The sequence below is a fragment of the Chiloscyllium plagiosum genome, unplaced genomic scaffold (genome assembly GCF_037043375.1).
Source record: "Chiloscyllium plagiosum isolate Xiang-an unplaced genomic scaffold, Cpla_swu_hap1 HiC_scaffold_21, whole genome shotgun sequence".
Taxonomy (NCBI): Eukaryota; Metazoa; Chordata; class Chondrichthyes; order Orectolobiformes; family Hemiscylliidae; genus Chiloscyllium; species Chiloscyllium plagiosum.
Window position 1 is genome coordinate 29,851,953 of NW_028270159.1, and position 15,066 is coordinate 29,867,018.

The 15,066-nt window shown below is 42.6% G+C and overlaps 1 protein-coding gene across 1 annotated transcript; it reads right to left on the bottom strand.

Annotated features, from left to right (window-relative positions):
• Positions 1–10,353: 10,353 nt before the first annotated feature.
• On the bottom strand, positions 10,354–14,694 carry rpl28 (ribosomal protein L28). The gene is made up of 5 exons (XM_043720094.2): positions 14,643–14,694; positions 14,248–14,335; positions 13,611–13,734; positions 12,539–12,657; positions 10,354–10,502 (listed from the first exon to the last, which is right to left on the bottom strand). Exons 2-5 carry the CDS (start codon positions 14,326–14,328, stop codon positions 10,413–10,415), a joined length of 414 nt encoding a protein of 137 aa, XP_043576029.1. The 5' UTR covers positions 14,329–14,335; positions 14,643–14,694; the 3' UTR covers positions 10,354–10,412.
• Between the last annotated feature and the right edge of the window lie 372 nt (positions 14,695–15,066).

Genomic DNA, 15,066 nt, shown 5'->3' on the forward strand with positions numbered 1-15,066 from the left:
ATTTCCTTGATTTCAAAAGGTGACAATGTAAGAAAATTCCAGATTATGCTTAGCTTCTCACTGCTCAGGAAATGTAACCAACAATGAAACAATAAAAGAAAAGCAATATCAACACACTGTGGAACTCACAATCATTATTAAGCTCAACTTCTCTCTTGAATAAATGGAAATTAATAAACAGTGTGTTTGACTTGACTTCAGTCCCTGTTCAAAGCAAAAACCAACTTGTCTGTAATCTTAGATTTCCTTTGAAGGAATTAAATTCCAAAAGTTGGATTTACAGAAACTCTTCAAGGAATGGAAACGTTCACCAAACAGTGATTGTTAATACGGTCAAAATAAGGCTACTTTTCAAGGACAGAGCTATGAAATATAATCTATGGACTCAATACCCTCTATACCTCACAAAGATTAAAATCCTTTCACATACCAAGGGTAAAAATAACAAAGAAGCATCAAGAGCATAAAATATCCTGAAGCCCTGTCACCATGAGAACCACACACACATATGGTATACTGCAAATGGAGAGAGGTTCGGATAATCAGAAATTCAAAATGATTTTCCACAGTCTTTTATTATACTTTAACTACTGTCACTTAAAATTGATTTATTCAAAATATCGATGAAACAAATTTTCTTACAATTTAATCAGACACAAATTTGAATCTATAGGGTAAATTGTAAATGTCCAATAAATCATTGAGAAAGGCAAAAAATGCTGGCATTAATTTATTTGACCAAAAGTATATGAACAATTCCATTGCATGAGGTGTTAAATCATTAGATAATCCAAGGAAAAGAGTGCAGTTAGTGTACTTTACATTTCTCAACAGGTGAACTTAGTATAAAACCGATACTAATTTAATTGGTATGCTTTAATTTTTGAGTGAAGAAAACATTTAAACACACCCAGGAAATATGTTAACAATGAATGGGTTTGTATGGTGCATGTTTAACTACATTCAGTACACCCTCCCTGCCACAAAGGCCCCCTCTCCCCAAAGCAGACACACAACATTCTAACCTGGCCATTCATCACTGTTCATTGATCCTTAATGGTTAAAGTTCTAAGCTCCCTCCCTACTTAACAGCACTATAAAATACCTTCACCACATGAACTGTCATGGTTCAAGATGACCCACCATCACCTCCTCAAGCCCAGAAGCACCCAAGCCCTCAATTTTTTAAATGAAATTGTATGGATTTATATTTATTTAATTGAAAGGTGAGAATTCCAAGTAGTACAGTGCGACCACCAGCTTCAACCTCCTGCTAAAGAATGTATTAAAACATGAACAACAGTGCCATTATGTCTCTCAAGTTGCAACCTAAGAAGTCTGCCATCAATGTAATTAGTCATGAGGTCATTCAGGTAAACAAGGAAGACATGCTGCTCATTAAATCCATGCTGGTTATCTGTCGAGTAATCCAGATAGGCCCATATACCCTGTCCCCAAAATCCCTCTTTCCCTACAGTCCTACTAATCTATTTCTATCAAGAATCTACCCCAGTTCTTTTTGAATTCTTGATTACCTTCACTTCCAACACTGCATAGTTCCAGATCATTAAAATAACTGCTGAGTAACAAATGCTTCCTCACACTCTTCCTCTATCTCTTCCGCAAATCCTTGAAAGTTAAACGTTTGGTCTTGACCATTTTAAGCTACAGTTCTATTGCCATTGCATCACACAGCTGTTCAGTATTGATTTACAATCCTGGTCACCAACCTTAGTCACCACACTCTATGTGTTTACATTCATGCACATTAAAGCTCTGCTTCTACTCCACATAATGCTTCTTAAAATGCTTCCATCTGAGATGGCACACAATGTAACATTTTTATTTTGCATGCAGAGCATCCTCTTGTGTGAAGCTACTCTTTTAGTACCAACTGTGACAGCTTTAAGATGATCCATCCATAGGAACTTGCTTCGGAATGCCAAATCATCTTGATTTGCCATCCTTAACATGTTAACTTCATCTGCTGCTGATGGTGCAGGTACCTTCAAATCAGAGAAGGTACCTTGTAGCAATGCTAGGTTTTTAACTGCCACTGTCTACTTTAATCCCATATCCTTGACTACATCCCCTCCAACCGTAACAAGGATAGCAACCTCCCCCTCCACTAATCTCCAGACCATTTCCCACATCTGTCCTTGAACCCCACCCCTCCAACCACGACAAGGATAGACTTCCCTCCCCCACCCAATTCTCACCTTCCACCCCATTAATATCTGTATACAGCGCATTATCCTCTGCCATTTCCACCACCTACAATCAGACCCCACCACCACCACAGATATATTTCCTTTCCCACCTCTATCAGCATTCCACACAAACCATTCCCTCCGAGACTCCCTCGTTAGATCCATGCCCCCTATCAACCCACCCTCCACACCCAGCACCTTCCCTTACCACTGCATAAGGTGTAAAACCTGCACCTACACCTCCTCCCTCACCTCTGCCCACAGCCCCAAAGGGTCTTTTCACATACAGCAGAGACTTTTCTGCACATCCAGACACCTCATCTACTGTGTCCATTGCTCTTGATGTGATCTCCTCTACATTGGGGAGACAGGACGCCAACTCGCAAAATGTTTCAGAGGACATGTCTGGGACACATGGATCAAACATCCCCTCCGCCCTGTGGCCAACCACTTAACTCCCCCTCCCTCTCCACCAAGGACACACAAGTCCTGAGCCTCCTCCACCACCAAACCAAAGCCACCCGATGCCTGGAAGAAGAACTCCTCATCCCCCGTCCTGGGACTGTTCAATCATACAACATCAACTTTGACTTCACCAGTTTCCAAATCTCCCCTCCCCCCACCTCATCCCAGATCCAACCCTCCAACTTGACACCACCCTCTTGGCCTGTCCTACCTGTCCATGTTCTTTCCCACCTATTCGCTCCACCCTCCCCTCTGACCTATCACAATCAGACCCTGCCCCCCCCAGCTGCATCCACCTCTGCCCTCCCATCTACCTTGCTCCAAGATCCAATCGCCTATTCATCTTTCAGCTCCCTTCCCCCTCCACATTCCCGATGAAGGGTTTTGCCTGAAACATCAATTCTCCTGCTCCTCAGATGCTGCCTGACCTGCTGTGCTTTTCCAGTGCCACGTTTTTTGACTTTACAACCCTATGTTGATAATTTTAACCAGCTTTTTGTAGATGTGTAACGACAAATCTCTCAGACAGGTACTCTGAACTCTGGCCTTCTGACTCAGAGGGTGGGACATTACCAATGTACTACAAGGGCCCTCCACATTCCACAACATGCATTCAGAAATTTACTAAAAGATCCTTCAACAGCAACTTCCAGACTCACGACCATTCCCATCCAGAAGGACAAGGGCAGCAGATACATGGGAACACCACCACCTTGCGAGTTCCCCTCCAAGCCCCTCACCATCCCGTCTTGGAAATGTATCACCGTTTCTTCACTGTCACTTGGTCCAAATCTTGGGATTCCTACCTAACGCCAATATGGGTCAATCTACAGCAGTCAAGAAGGCAGCTCACCACCATCTTGTCAAGGGCAACCAGTGAAAAAACAATAAATACTGGCCAGCCAATGATACCCATTTCCTGGGAGTGAATATAAAAGAAAGTTTCAAATGTTTGTACACTCGACATTATTTCATCCTCAGTCTCCAGCGCGCTCTTCCGTTACCTCATAATTCTGGAGAAAAAGTTCAAATTTCCCCTTTTAACTCACTTTGTGAGCAACTTAACAAGTCTTTCCCAAGCTGCATCCTGCCTGTGTGTGTGTGTGTGTGTACCACAACGTGCGCCTCTCTGGGGGCAGCCCGCACTCACCTCTGGAGTAGTCCCACAGTAACTGTCGGAGTTCCCGAAGAGTGTCGGTCAGATTGTCCACCCGGACATGAAGCTGCAGGTTCTCCTCCCTCAGGCTGTTAATGGTGTCCTGGAGCTGGAAAGCCGCACTGGGGGCAGGAGGGCGCAGGGGGCGCAGAGCAGCAAGCACGGCAGTAGGAAGGAGAGGCATGTTACAGCCGCTCCCCCCCCCCCCCCCCCCCTCTTCACTGCCTCTGCACAATCTGCCCTCTCACCATCGGCCGGCAGCTGCCAATTCACCTCGCTGACCACACACAACTAGCTTCGTCTCCAGAACTGCAACCTCTCCCCCTTAAATGGGTAACCAGTTACTCTTGAGGGGACTCGGTTCAGAGCCCCGCTTCAGTCTCTCGTTCGCAGAGTCTCTGCTCCCTCTCCAGCTCTGAGTCCCAAGGTCGGTGAAGTGAGGAGCTGCTGTTATATTATGAGTGGGGGACGACAAAGCCTCAGTAAAACGTAAGCCACAAGCAATTGCTGTCGTCTTCTTTGCTTACGTGAAGAGCAGCTCTGTAACCAGAGAGATTTCTTTTTTTAGTGTGCCTTTGCCCACCTTCCCCCCCCCCCCCCCACCGACAATATCCTCAGTGCGCGTTAAGCGCTGCCTTCCCAATTTACTCTCCCACCGGCTGCTATCTCATTCTCACTGGATGCCTGAGTCCCACACCAGTTTGACGCAAAACCGCTCAGTGCTCTTTCAGCTTGAAGGGTGGACATACCTGACAGGTGGACTTGGAAGCGAGAGCTCTGCCCAGCCATAATCATTTACGTACAAATCCATGGACAGTACAATACATGACTAACAGCTGGAATAATGCCCCAGTGTAAGCTGTCAGGATTCTGAAACATCAAATACCATGGATTTTACTGCTGCTTTAAAATGTCAAAATTAATTCATGACTGCTCTTTCTAATTTAATAAGAATGTAGACTGTAACATTATAGATGGGCTTGCTGAATTGCATCTGCTTGAAGTTAAGATGCAGATAGGTTTTGTCTTAGCTTACATTCAATCCCCATAAAACTTATGACCAGGACTCCCCTCGCTCTGTGACACTGCCTATCTTAACACCATCTCTACTAGGTTGCCAGTTTGCTTTATTAGGTGGGTTTGTTTTCAGACATTTCATTACCACGCTGGGTAACATCAGTGAGCCTCCAGTGAAGTGCTGGTGCCTTGTTCCGTTCGCTACTTATAGGTCTTGTTTATTGTGATAGGTGGTATCATTTCTGGTTTGGTTTCTGAGAGGTTGGTAACTAGGGTCCAAATCGATGTTTATTAATGGAGTTCCGGTTTGAATCCCAGTCAAACTGCTGTCCCTCTTCCCCCGTGTGTATGTTGTTCCTCAGAAGCCCTTTTTGTCCATGTTCCTATGGATATAGTTCATCCCTCATACAGACACTGAAAAAGCTGCCCTAGTAAGTGGTGGTCAAATAGGCTCTTTGGCCAAGTCTCTGATTTGTCCGTGTTGTTGCCGAAAGAGCTTGGTTGCCATAAGCCAAGCTACAGAAATAGCAAGCAGGACAGAACACTAATGCTCACTGATGATGTTACCTAGCATGGTGACAAAACACCTGAAAACGAACCCACCAGCTCAACAAGCAAACTGACCTGATCCACAACCTGAGCTACAAATCTTCTCCAAGATCTCCTATCATCTCTGCTCCATACCCTAACTCATGTGGTTTGCACTTTCATCCATGCTTTCCTTTGGACTTGCTGTTCCAACGCTCCTGGCCACAACATTTCTGTAAAATTGAGATCAAACACCACACTTTCAATATCCTAAATAACAACCAAGTCCCATTCACACCTTACTGTGACCTACAGCGATTTCTAGTTCGGTAGTGCAGGTACCATCCTGGTCTTCAGATCTTTCTTTGCCCTTCTCTGTTGTAATCTTGTCCAACATCCAAGCCTTCTCCATTTGGTCTCTAGATTTGGTATCTTCACTCTTCACTATATTATTAATTCACCATTGGCTGAGAAGGCCCTAAACTCTGGAATTCCTTCTATTCTGTTTTTTTCTTTATACCTGCCTCTTACCAAGTCATTAGTTGTTCTTCATTAATCTCTTTTGCATTACAATGCTCCTGTCAAGCACCTTGTATTTTATATGGGTAAAAGGTATAATATAAATAACATTTGTTCTAATTCAAAACACTCCTACAGAGATGTTTTTAATGCAAGAGAATTGAAACACATAGCAAACGTTAAATGCTGAGGTAATGGTTAAGTTTGACAATTATATTAACATGGAGAAGGGAGAATGGAGAGAAAACAAAATAAAAATGAATCTATAAATCCAAAAAAGCAGTAAAGGATTTAGACGTGTGCTTGGAAGATAGAATCACTATCAGATCAAGTTCAATGCCATATGCAAAATATTACACAAAGGGAGGCATTTAATCAACAATTAAATTTCAACTAGCTAGGGCAAGGCTAAAAAGAAAAGACCAGAATCAATTATGGTAGTGTAGCTGCGTCAAACTACATCGGCAAAATCATGACTAAATTTGAATCATTAAAACTTCAATGTTAAACATTCAATGGCAGAGAGAGTATTGCAGTCACGGTACATTTAGCTCTGGCAAAGCACATCTGCACAGCAATGTGTAGAAAGGCCACATAATAGATTCACTGGCAAGGGGCTGAATCATTTGGGAATGTAAATGAAAAAAAAGCTTGAACCTTAAAGGGAGCACAATCACAAGCAAACTTATAAAGAACAAGATTGAGGATAATTTTCCACCAAAATCTTACTGTTAATTAAAACTAGATGGGGGAAAACGTGGAAATACAGTTAAAAAGAAATATATCTGACCAGTAATGAGGAAAAAATGCCCAGCTATGGTCTATCCACAAACAGGGCAAGTCCAAACCAGACAAGTACAGCAGCCTATTCTCCACAGCAATGGAAGAGGTGACAAGTGTTATCCAGCAGTAATAGCCTGCTCACTGATGCTCAGTGAGTGTTTTATTAGGGTCGCTCAACATAGTCAAGAGTTGAACTGCAGTGACTGCCCTTTAATTGAGTATTGTATCCAGGATGGAAATGTGTTGCTGGAAAAGCGCAGGTCAGGCAGCATCTAGGGAACAGGAGAATCGACGTTTCGGGCATTAGCCCTTCTTCAGGAATTCTCCTGTTCCCTAGATGCTGCCTGACCTGCTGCGCTTTTCCAGCAACACATTTCCATCTCTGATCTCCAGCATCTGGAGACCTCACTTTCTCCTATTGTATCCAGGAGCCTAACAACTTGATTCATTGCAAATTTTCTCTCTCACCTGTTGAAATTACTCCTAGCACAAAAGGAAAATAATTGTTACACAACACCAGATCATAGCCCAACAGGTTTATTTGGAAGCACGAGCTTTCAAACTGCTACTCCTTCCACAGGTAGCAGTACTCCGAAAGGTGTCATGTGATCTTTAACTTTGTCCACCCCTGTCCAATACCAGCTCCTCCACATCATGAAAATACTTGTGGCTGTTAGAGATCAAAGGCCAGGACATCACTGCAGTTCCCTAGGTTCATGTTCTACACTTAACCATCTTCAACTGCTTTATAAATGATGTCCCTTCCATCAGATTAGAAATAGTAATTATCACTGATTATACGATGTTCATCACTATTCACAACTCAAGAAGTTAATGTTTACATGCAATAAGACCTAGACAACGTACAGATTTGAGCTGATAAAGCAATAAGTAGCATTTGTGTCACACAGTACCAAGCAGTGAGTGTTCAACAAGAAAATCTAGCCATCTTCCCATAACATTCAAAACCATTACCATTGCCCACTGTTGGCATTCTGATGGTACATGAGAAACTTGACTAGTTATATAAATAATGTGGCTACAAAGAGTGGCTAAGAGGATAGGAATGCTGAGTAACTTATCTGTCTCTCCAAAAAACCAACCATCTATAAATCACAAGGAGTACAATAGAACACTTGCCACCTGGATGAAACTAGCTTCATTGACACTCAAATCATTAAAGATCTAGCATCAGGCTTGACAAATCAACCATGTACGGTACATCAGAATTGGAAGACAAATACTTGATTCATTTCAGAGGGAGTCAGTCTGATTCAGAGATATTTCTAAGGCATGTTGGATAACCAGCCAGGTTCACATTCATTTATCACTCTTCTGTCCAATTGCAAGTACATTATGGTGCAGTTGAGAGTGTGGAAAGGGCTTATGCATAAAACGTTGATTCTCCTGCTCCTCAGATGCTGCTTGACCTGCTGTCTTTTTCTCGCACCACACTCTTGACTGATCTCCAGTACTCACTTTCTCCTATTAATGGTGCAATATTGGTTTACCAACTAATAATTCTAATGTTTGCTGATGACAAAATACCTGACTAGGATGTCAATGAAAAGCTTTAGCTCTGAAAAATGTATACCTACTATTCTAAGTGGTGAAGCAGAAATCACAATTGTTGCGTTCAAATACAAGTCAGCATGTTAATAAATATAAGTTGAACATAATATAACAGCATGTTGTCTTCATTTTGAGCAATATGGTAAATATTTTGTATCCAGTAACCTGCAGTTATCTGTATGATATTTGTAAACCAAAAGTTAGCTTTGACAATGAGTTATAATTCATTTATAAAGGGAATAACTAAACCATGCATTCTTTTGAGAATGCATTAAAGACTGTTCTTGAACCAAAAGTAGTTCTTAAATAACATTGATGGATTCCTATATGTATTTTAACCCAGACCTTTAAGACTGTGCAACTTTTACATCAAACACAGTGCACAGGAAATATCAAACAGGAATGTCCAAAAACAGACATTTCACACCAAGGGAAACAATGTTTTTGTTTTACTACAGATTTCTTAGTATGGCATGTTAAAATGTACAGCTCGACTCTCATGATTCTTACAATGGCAATGAGCTAACAGCAATTTAGCAAGGGAACACCTTACTGCCAGCATGGAGATACAATGGCAAGAAATTAAGTTTAAAAAGTGAATTGAGGAATTCAAGGTAGAGAATGTCTCACTGGTTACTACAGAGGAACCTCGATTATCCAAACAACACGGGCAAGGAGTATTTAATTCAGTTAATCAAATGCCAGATAATAGTTTAGCCGAGCATCGGGATCTTGCCAAATAATCGCAGTTCCTCTGCATGTTCAGTTTTGCCTAGGAACAGGGACTAAGCACTGTCAGCACTTAACAGATCTTTCAAATCATATCCAAGGACCAGTAAGTACCAATACTGTTGGTCAATTGATAGAAGGGGACGTCATATTGCTAAAATGCTGATTAAAGATGATTCCATGCAGTTGGTATTACAAAGTGGCAATAGTACAAGTTGGAGTGGAGAGGGGGAATCAGAGGCTAGATATTTGAAAGTAAAGAACAGGAAATCCTCACAAAGGAAGCAAAGTTTTATTGATTTGATTCCCTACAGTGTGGAAACAGGCCCTTCGGCCCAACAAGTCCTCACCGACCCCCAGAACAGCAACCCACCCAGACCCATTCCCCTACATTTGCCCCTGACTAATGCACCTAACACTATGGGCAATGTAGCATAGCCAATTCACCTAAACTGCACATCTTTGGAGGAAACTGGAGCACCCAGAGGAAACCCACACAGACATGGGGAGAAAGTGAAAACTCCACACAGATAGTTGCCTAAGATGGGAATTGAACTCAGTTCCCCGGCGCTGTGAGGCTGCAATGCCAACCACTGACCCACCGTGCCACCCCAAGAAAACCAATCGTGGTCTCCCAACATGTTTCTAGCCCTCAACAGATATGACCAGACCGGTTTGAAATACTCCAATACTGTGGTAGGACCTAATAAAGAAATAATCCCAGACATTGGCCAGTGCAAGAAGTCCCTGGGCTGTGTACAGGTTCCATTCTCTGGTCCGTTTGCAAGTCAGAACACAATGCAAGAGGATATAAAATAGCCATTCCTAAGTGTAGGGAAACATTCATATATTGGACCCCTGAAGAGAATTGAATTTGCAAGTTGGGGACCCCTATACTAGATGCAGTTCTTGCAAAGACAACTTGATATTCAACACAGCAACTGTTATATCAGAAAATCAGAACACTACATCTATTTTTTCGACAAATAAGGATTAAGCTTGGTCTTCCAACAAGAAAATTCTTAATTAAGTGTTTGACATTTCTTTCTCAATCCAGTGTAGGTCATTTTGATAATTCAGAGGACTGAACTAATGATTTGGACATAGTTGCTTCACTCATTCAATGGGGAAGGTGAATTGGTGTCTTTACCCAGCCTGGCCACTCCACACTAACTGTAATATTACTTACTTTCAACTGCCAAAATTGTCCAACAAGCCATGGAGTACTTTCAAAGGCGACACCCAAATACCATTCTCTCAATTTGGGACAGACAGTAAACGCTGACCTTGCCAGCAAACACATCCAACAAGGGAACTTTAAAAGTTTCCAGGAATATGGCACTACTCTTATGAATAAACAGTATACTTCAAAACTACACAGAACTAGATCCTCCTTTATTTTAATCATAAAACATGTGCCAACTTTTACAAGTTTATGCACTCTTGGTAGCCCGAGTGCGCTTCTTCTTGACAACAACTGGTTTCTGGCTCTTCAGAATGGCACTAGCACGTCGAAGTGCAGCCTAAAGAAAAACAGAAATGAGCAAATTAACTTAGTTTCAATAAACTGTACTATTAAAACTTTCAGGACAGGATTGTCACAGATCTACAGGAACAGCCCAAATACCAGTCAATGGAATTATGAATAGATATGAAAGGCTGAAACGGAACACTGGGTAATCAGAGAGGGGTCATAAATTTAAAATTGAAGCAATCACAGAAACTAGGAGTATAGGCCATTCAACTCAAACTCCACTCTCCATTCAACATTGTTGTGACTGATCCTCTGTCTCAATGCGTCTTGACACTTAAAATCTAAAAATGTATCTTTCTTGAATACATCAGTGACTTGGCCTTCATAATCTTCTGGAGGTAGAGAATTCCACAGGTTCGGAGAATGTTTTTTCTTACTTTCAATCCTAAATGACCTACCCTGCATATTGAAACGGTGACCCCTGGTTCTAGATTCCCCAACCAGAGAAACACCCTACATGTACCTATTTTGCCCAGCCTAATTAGAATGCAACGCATTTCAATTAGACCTCCTCTCATTTTCTAAACTCTTTTTAAAAAAAGGGCCCAGTTGGGGAGAAAGACATCCAGATCCCATTGTACACACACTTTCCAATGTACCACCATTTAAATAATGGTTTTTATTTTACACTGAAGTGCATCACTTCACATTTAGCGATGTTCCATGACATCTGCCATGCGGTTACCCACTCAACTTCTCTAAATCATGGCATCATCTGAACACTCATTCCCACATAGTGTTGTCTAAAAATTTGATTCCTTCACCCAGGTCACATATCATGAACACATGGGGCTCAATCATTGATAGTTGCAATACCCCCACTAGTCACTGTCTGCTAACCAGGCAGAAAAACATTTATATTCCCACTGCTTCTTGTCTGTCAAACAATTATCAATCCATGACAACCTGTTACCACATACTTTCTCTACAAACCTAGTGCAGAACTTCAAAACGCTTTCTGAAAATCCACTGGCTCTCTTACCTATTCTATTAGTTTCATCCTCAAATATTTCTAATAGATTTTTAAGCATCACCATCTTTTCCAAAACCCTATGCTAAAGATGAGAGCTGAGAAAACATCTCTGCAAAGTACTTAGTTTGTGACTAGAAATTCTTTAATCCATTGTTGAAATTCATTTATAAGTTACACGGTTGGAGGAAAAGAGCAGACAACTGAAAAGAAGCTGGGCAATTAAAATTAAGACAGAACTGTGGAGTTAAACTGCCCATTCGTGTTCCAGAACAGATTTTTCTAACTAGTCACCATGAATACCAACTAGCTTTAAAAAGATAACGACCCACCATCACTAGTATTCTTATATACAGACAAAGGAGGACACCACTTCAACTGCGACAATACATCCATCCTAGGACAAGCTAAACAGAGACACACACGAGAATTCCTTGAAGCATGGTATTTCAACTGAACGCTATCAATAACTATATCGATTTGGACCCCATCTACCATCCTCTGAGGAAAAGAACTGGAAATGACATCACCCAACGAAACCTAAACACAAATAGAAAGTGGGAAATACCACCAGGTTTCGCAGGAGACTGATGACGTTACCTGAAAACAAACCTTCCAGCTCTGTGAGCAAACTTACATCCAGAACCTCAAGCTGAGCTACAAATCTACATATTGCTAAGATTTTCTGAAATTTAAACACTAAGATTCACTGTTCTCAATTAAAAAAAATGAATTCAAGAAGGGGGCTTATTGAAAAAGTTCTCAGTTACAAAAAATACACCACTTCCCAATTGGTCTGTCTTATGTCAGCTGATCTACACCTAATAAACTCCGGCCAGAAAATGGCTAGTTGACAATACAGCCATTAGCTACTATGGCATGGCAACAAAGGTTGCACCTGAAACTGTAATACAGCATAAAGATAATATTTTCAGCTGCAAGAAGGTCAGACAGGAAAACACTAACCAGTTCCTGCATTAAGTGGAATCAAAATTGCGTGATTAGGGGCAGAAACCAAACAGTTGATACAGCAGAAAATACCAATCTTTTCATACCATACGTAGGTCCTTTCGGTACTTGTTCTTGCGGATGATGTGTCGCAAACTATTTAGGGTAGCGCGGCTATTCTTGTTGATGGTGATCTTTTCATAGGATGTTGCTGGCTTGCGTTGACCTAAATAGACCAAAGCCAAAGAGAAAACAATATGAAATGATGTGTCAAACGCAGTATGCAGAAGACCACATATCAGACAATCTTACTTAGGTACCTCGGTAATGAGGGATTTCTTACAACAAAGATAAACAGGTTGGACCTCTACTCACCAGTTTAGATGAACAAGAGAGGAACTCATTGAAATATACAGGACTATTAAATGGCTTGACAGGGTAAATGCTGAGAGGATGTTTCCCATCATGGAAGAGTTTTGGACCGAAGGACATATTCTCAGAATTAAGGGGCACCAAATTAAGACTGAGATGAGGAATTTGTTTTGAGGGTTGAGTGTTGTTGGAACTCCTTGCCACAGAGAGCAGTGAGGGGATGAATTCTTGTATATATTTAAAATAACGCTAGATCTTCGATCAGCAGGGGAATCAAGAGTTACACGGAAACACAGGAGAGTGGATGAGTGGAGCAAATCAGCTACTCCTGCTTGTACCATTTGTGGACTTAAATACAAGACTCATGAGCAAAAGAAAGAATGTGAATCTGATAGGAAAAGACAGGAAGTTCAACAATAATCTGACAGGCATCTAGAGTACAAAAACAATCTGAAGAACAGAACAGTAATCTTTTTAGTCCATGCATCAGATCAATGTGCTACAGTAACTAGATAGTAGGGTAAGACAAAGAAATGGTGAAATTCCAACCAACCATGTACAATGGCAGCTAATTAGGCTGAATGAGCATATCTGATTATGATGTGGAGGAGCCAGTATTGGACTGGGGTGGATAAAGTTAAAAATCACACAACACCAGGTTTATCTGGAAGCACCAGCTTTTGGAGCACTGAACCTTCATCAGGACATCTATTGTGTGTTGTGTGATCTTTAACAAGTATCCGGTTATTTGAATTCACCATGAGTTGCAACTGTACAATACAAAAAGAGAAGGCTCAAGGCATTTACCTGCTCGCTTTTTGAGGACAACCACCACTCCTTTCCCATCAGCTGCAGGCTCTACACCCACAGTTCTGCGGTGAATAAGTCCATTGTAACGGAAGGAGTTTCTGGATTTCAGATTGTTGGACTCCTATGTTGTAGGAACAGGACAGAGTCAAAGGTTTAGAAAAAAGTGAAAAAAACACTTCAATGCTACTCTGCATTTATGTAAACAAATGATCATAAATCCAGGCACCAATTCATGGTGGCCTGTAAGATCATGAACAATGCATGGAACTACACAGACCAGGGAACAGATTAAAGACCCCATGAAAGGATACAGGTAAATGCAAACAATCATTATGCAGCAAGTGGCAATGAGTTTGAATCACTACAATAAGGGTGCTCTGGGCTGAAGCAATTACTGAAATTGACGGATGTTAGAAGGAAACCAAATTGCAGAGCCACAGGGATCAAGTGGGATTCACGTAACCATCCAAGTGATCAACAATGAGTAACTCGTCTTAAATAACTGAAGATGCACAACTACAAGCACTTCATTTTCTAAGGGCACACACTTAAGGGCAATCAATCCCTGTTGGATTATAACCAGCACTGTTGTTTTAAACCTCAGGCGGTTTGTAGTTTAATTGTAAATACTCACGGTGCTGTAGACCTGATGGTTCCTTTTGATCAGGAAACTGGAGCAGTTCCGGACGATCATCCACTGAAGGTGAGCCGACATCTCCCCCCTGCACACAGACACACACGGGATGGTCACACACACGGGAAGACCCAGCCGATCCCGGTCACCCCCCCTCTACCCGGCCCCGGCCCCCGGCGACAGAACAGACCCAGGGCCCGGGCTCCCCCCGGAGGCGGCCACATGCAGCAGGGGCCCACAATCGAGGCTTCAAGTGCGGCCTGTCCGGGAGCAGCCGGCTCCGAAAATCCAGGCCCCGGGCCCCGCTCCCTCCCCACCCCCGGGGCTCCCTCCCCACCCCCGGGGCTCCCTCCCCAGCCGCTCCCCCATGAACCCTCTCCCTCTCCCTCACGAACCTCTTGTCTCGCCGCCGCCGTCCGCAGAAAGAACGAGTCCGGCCCTCGCGCTGCCTTATCACACCACCGCCCTCCGCCACACCGGGACTACTTCCGGCATTCACCCACCACGAACACCTCCGTGCACCATCCCCCAGCCCCAGCAATATATTACACCTGCTTTATTTCCTTTAGAATCTGGATTCTCTGTTAGATCTGTGGCCGTAAGAAGGTGTTCCTCACTTTGGGTGTATTGTATGGAACTAGTTTGAATCCTCCGCCATGTTCGGGTTGGGGTGGAAAAGGGGATGGAGGTGATCCGCCGGTCGCTGACGGGAGGACGCACAGGCGGGTGACGTATTCAGCGGGCAACGTGCGGTCGGTGATGCAATCAGCGGGCGACGTGGGTTAGGTGATGCAATCAGCGGGCGACGGAGGGTGGTCG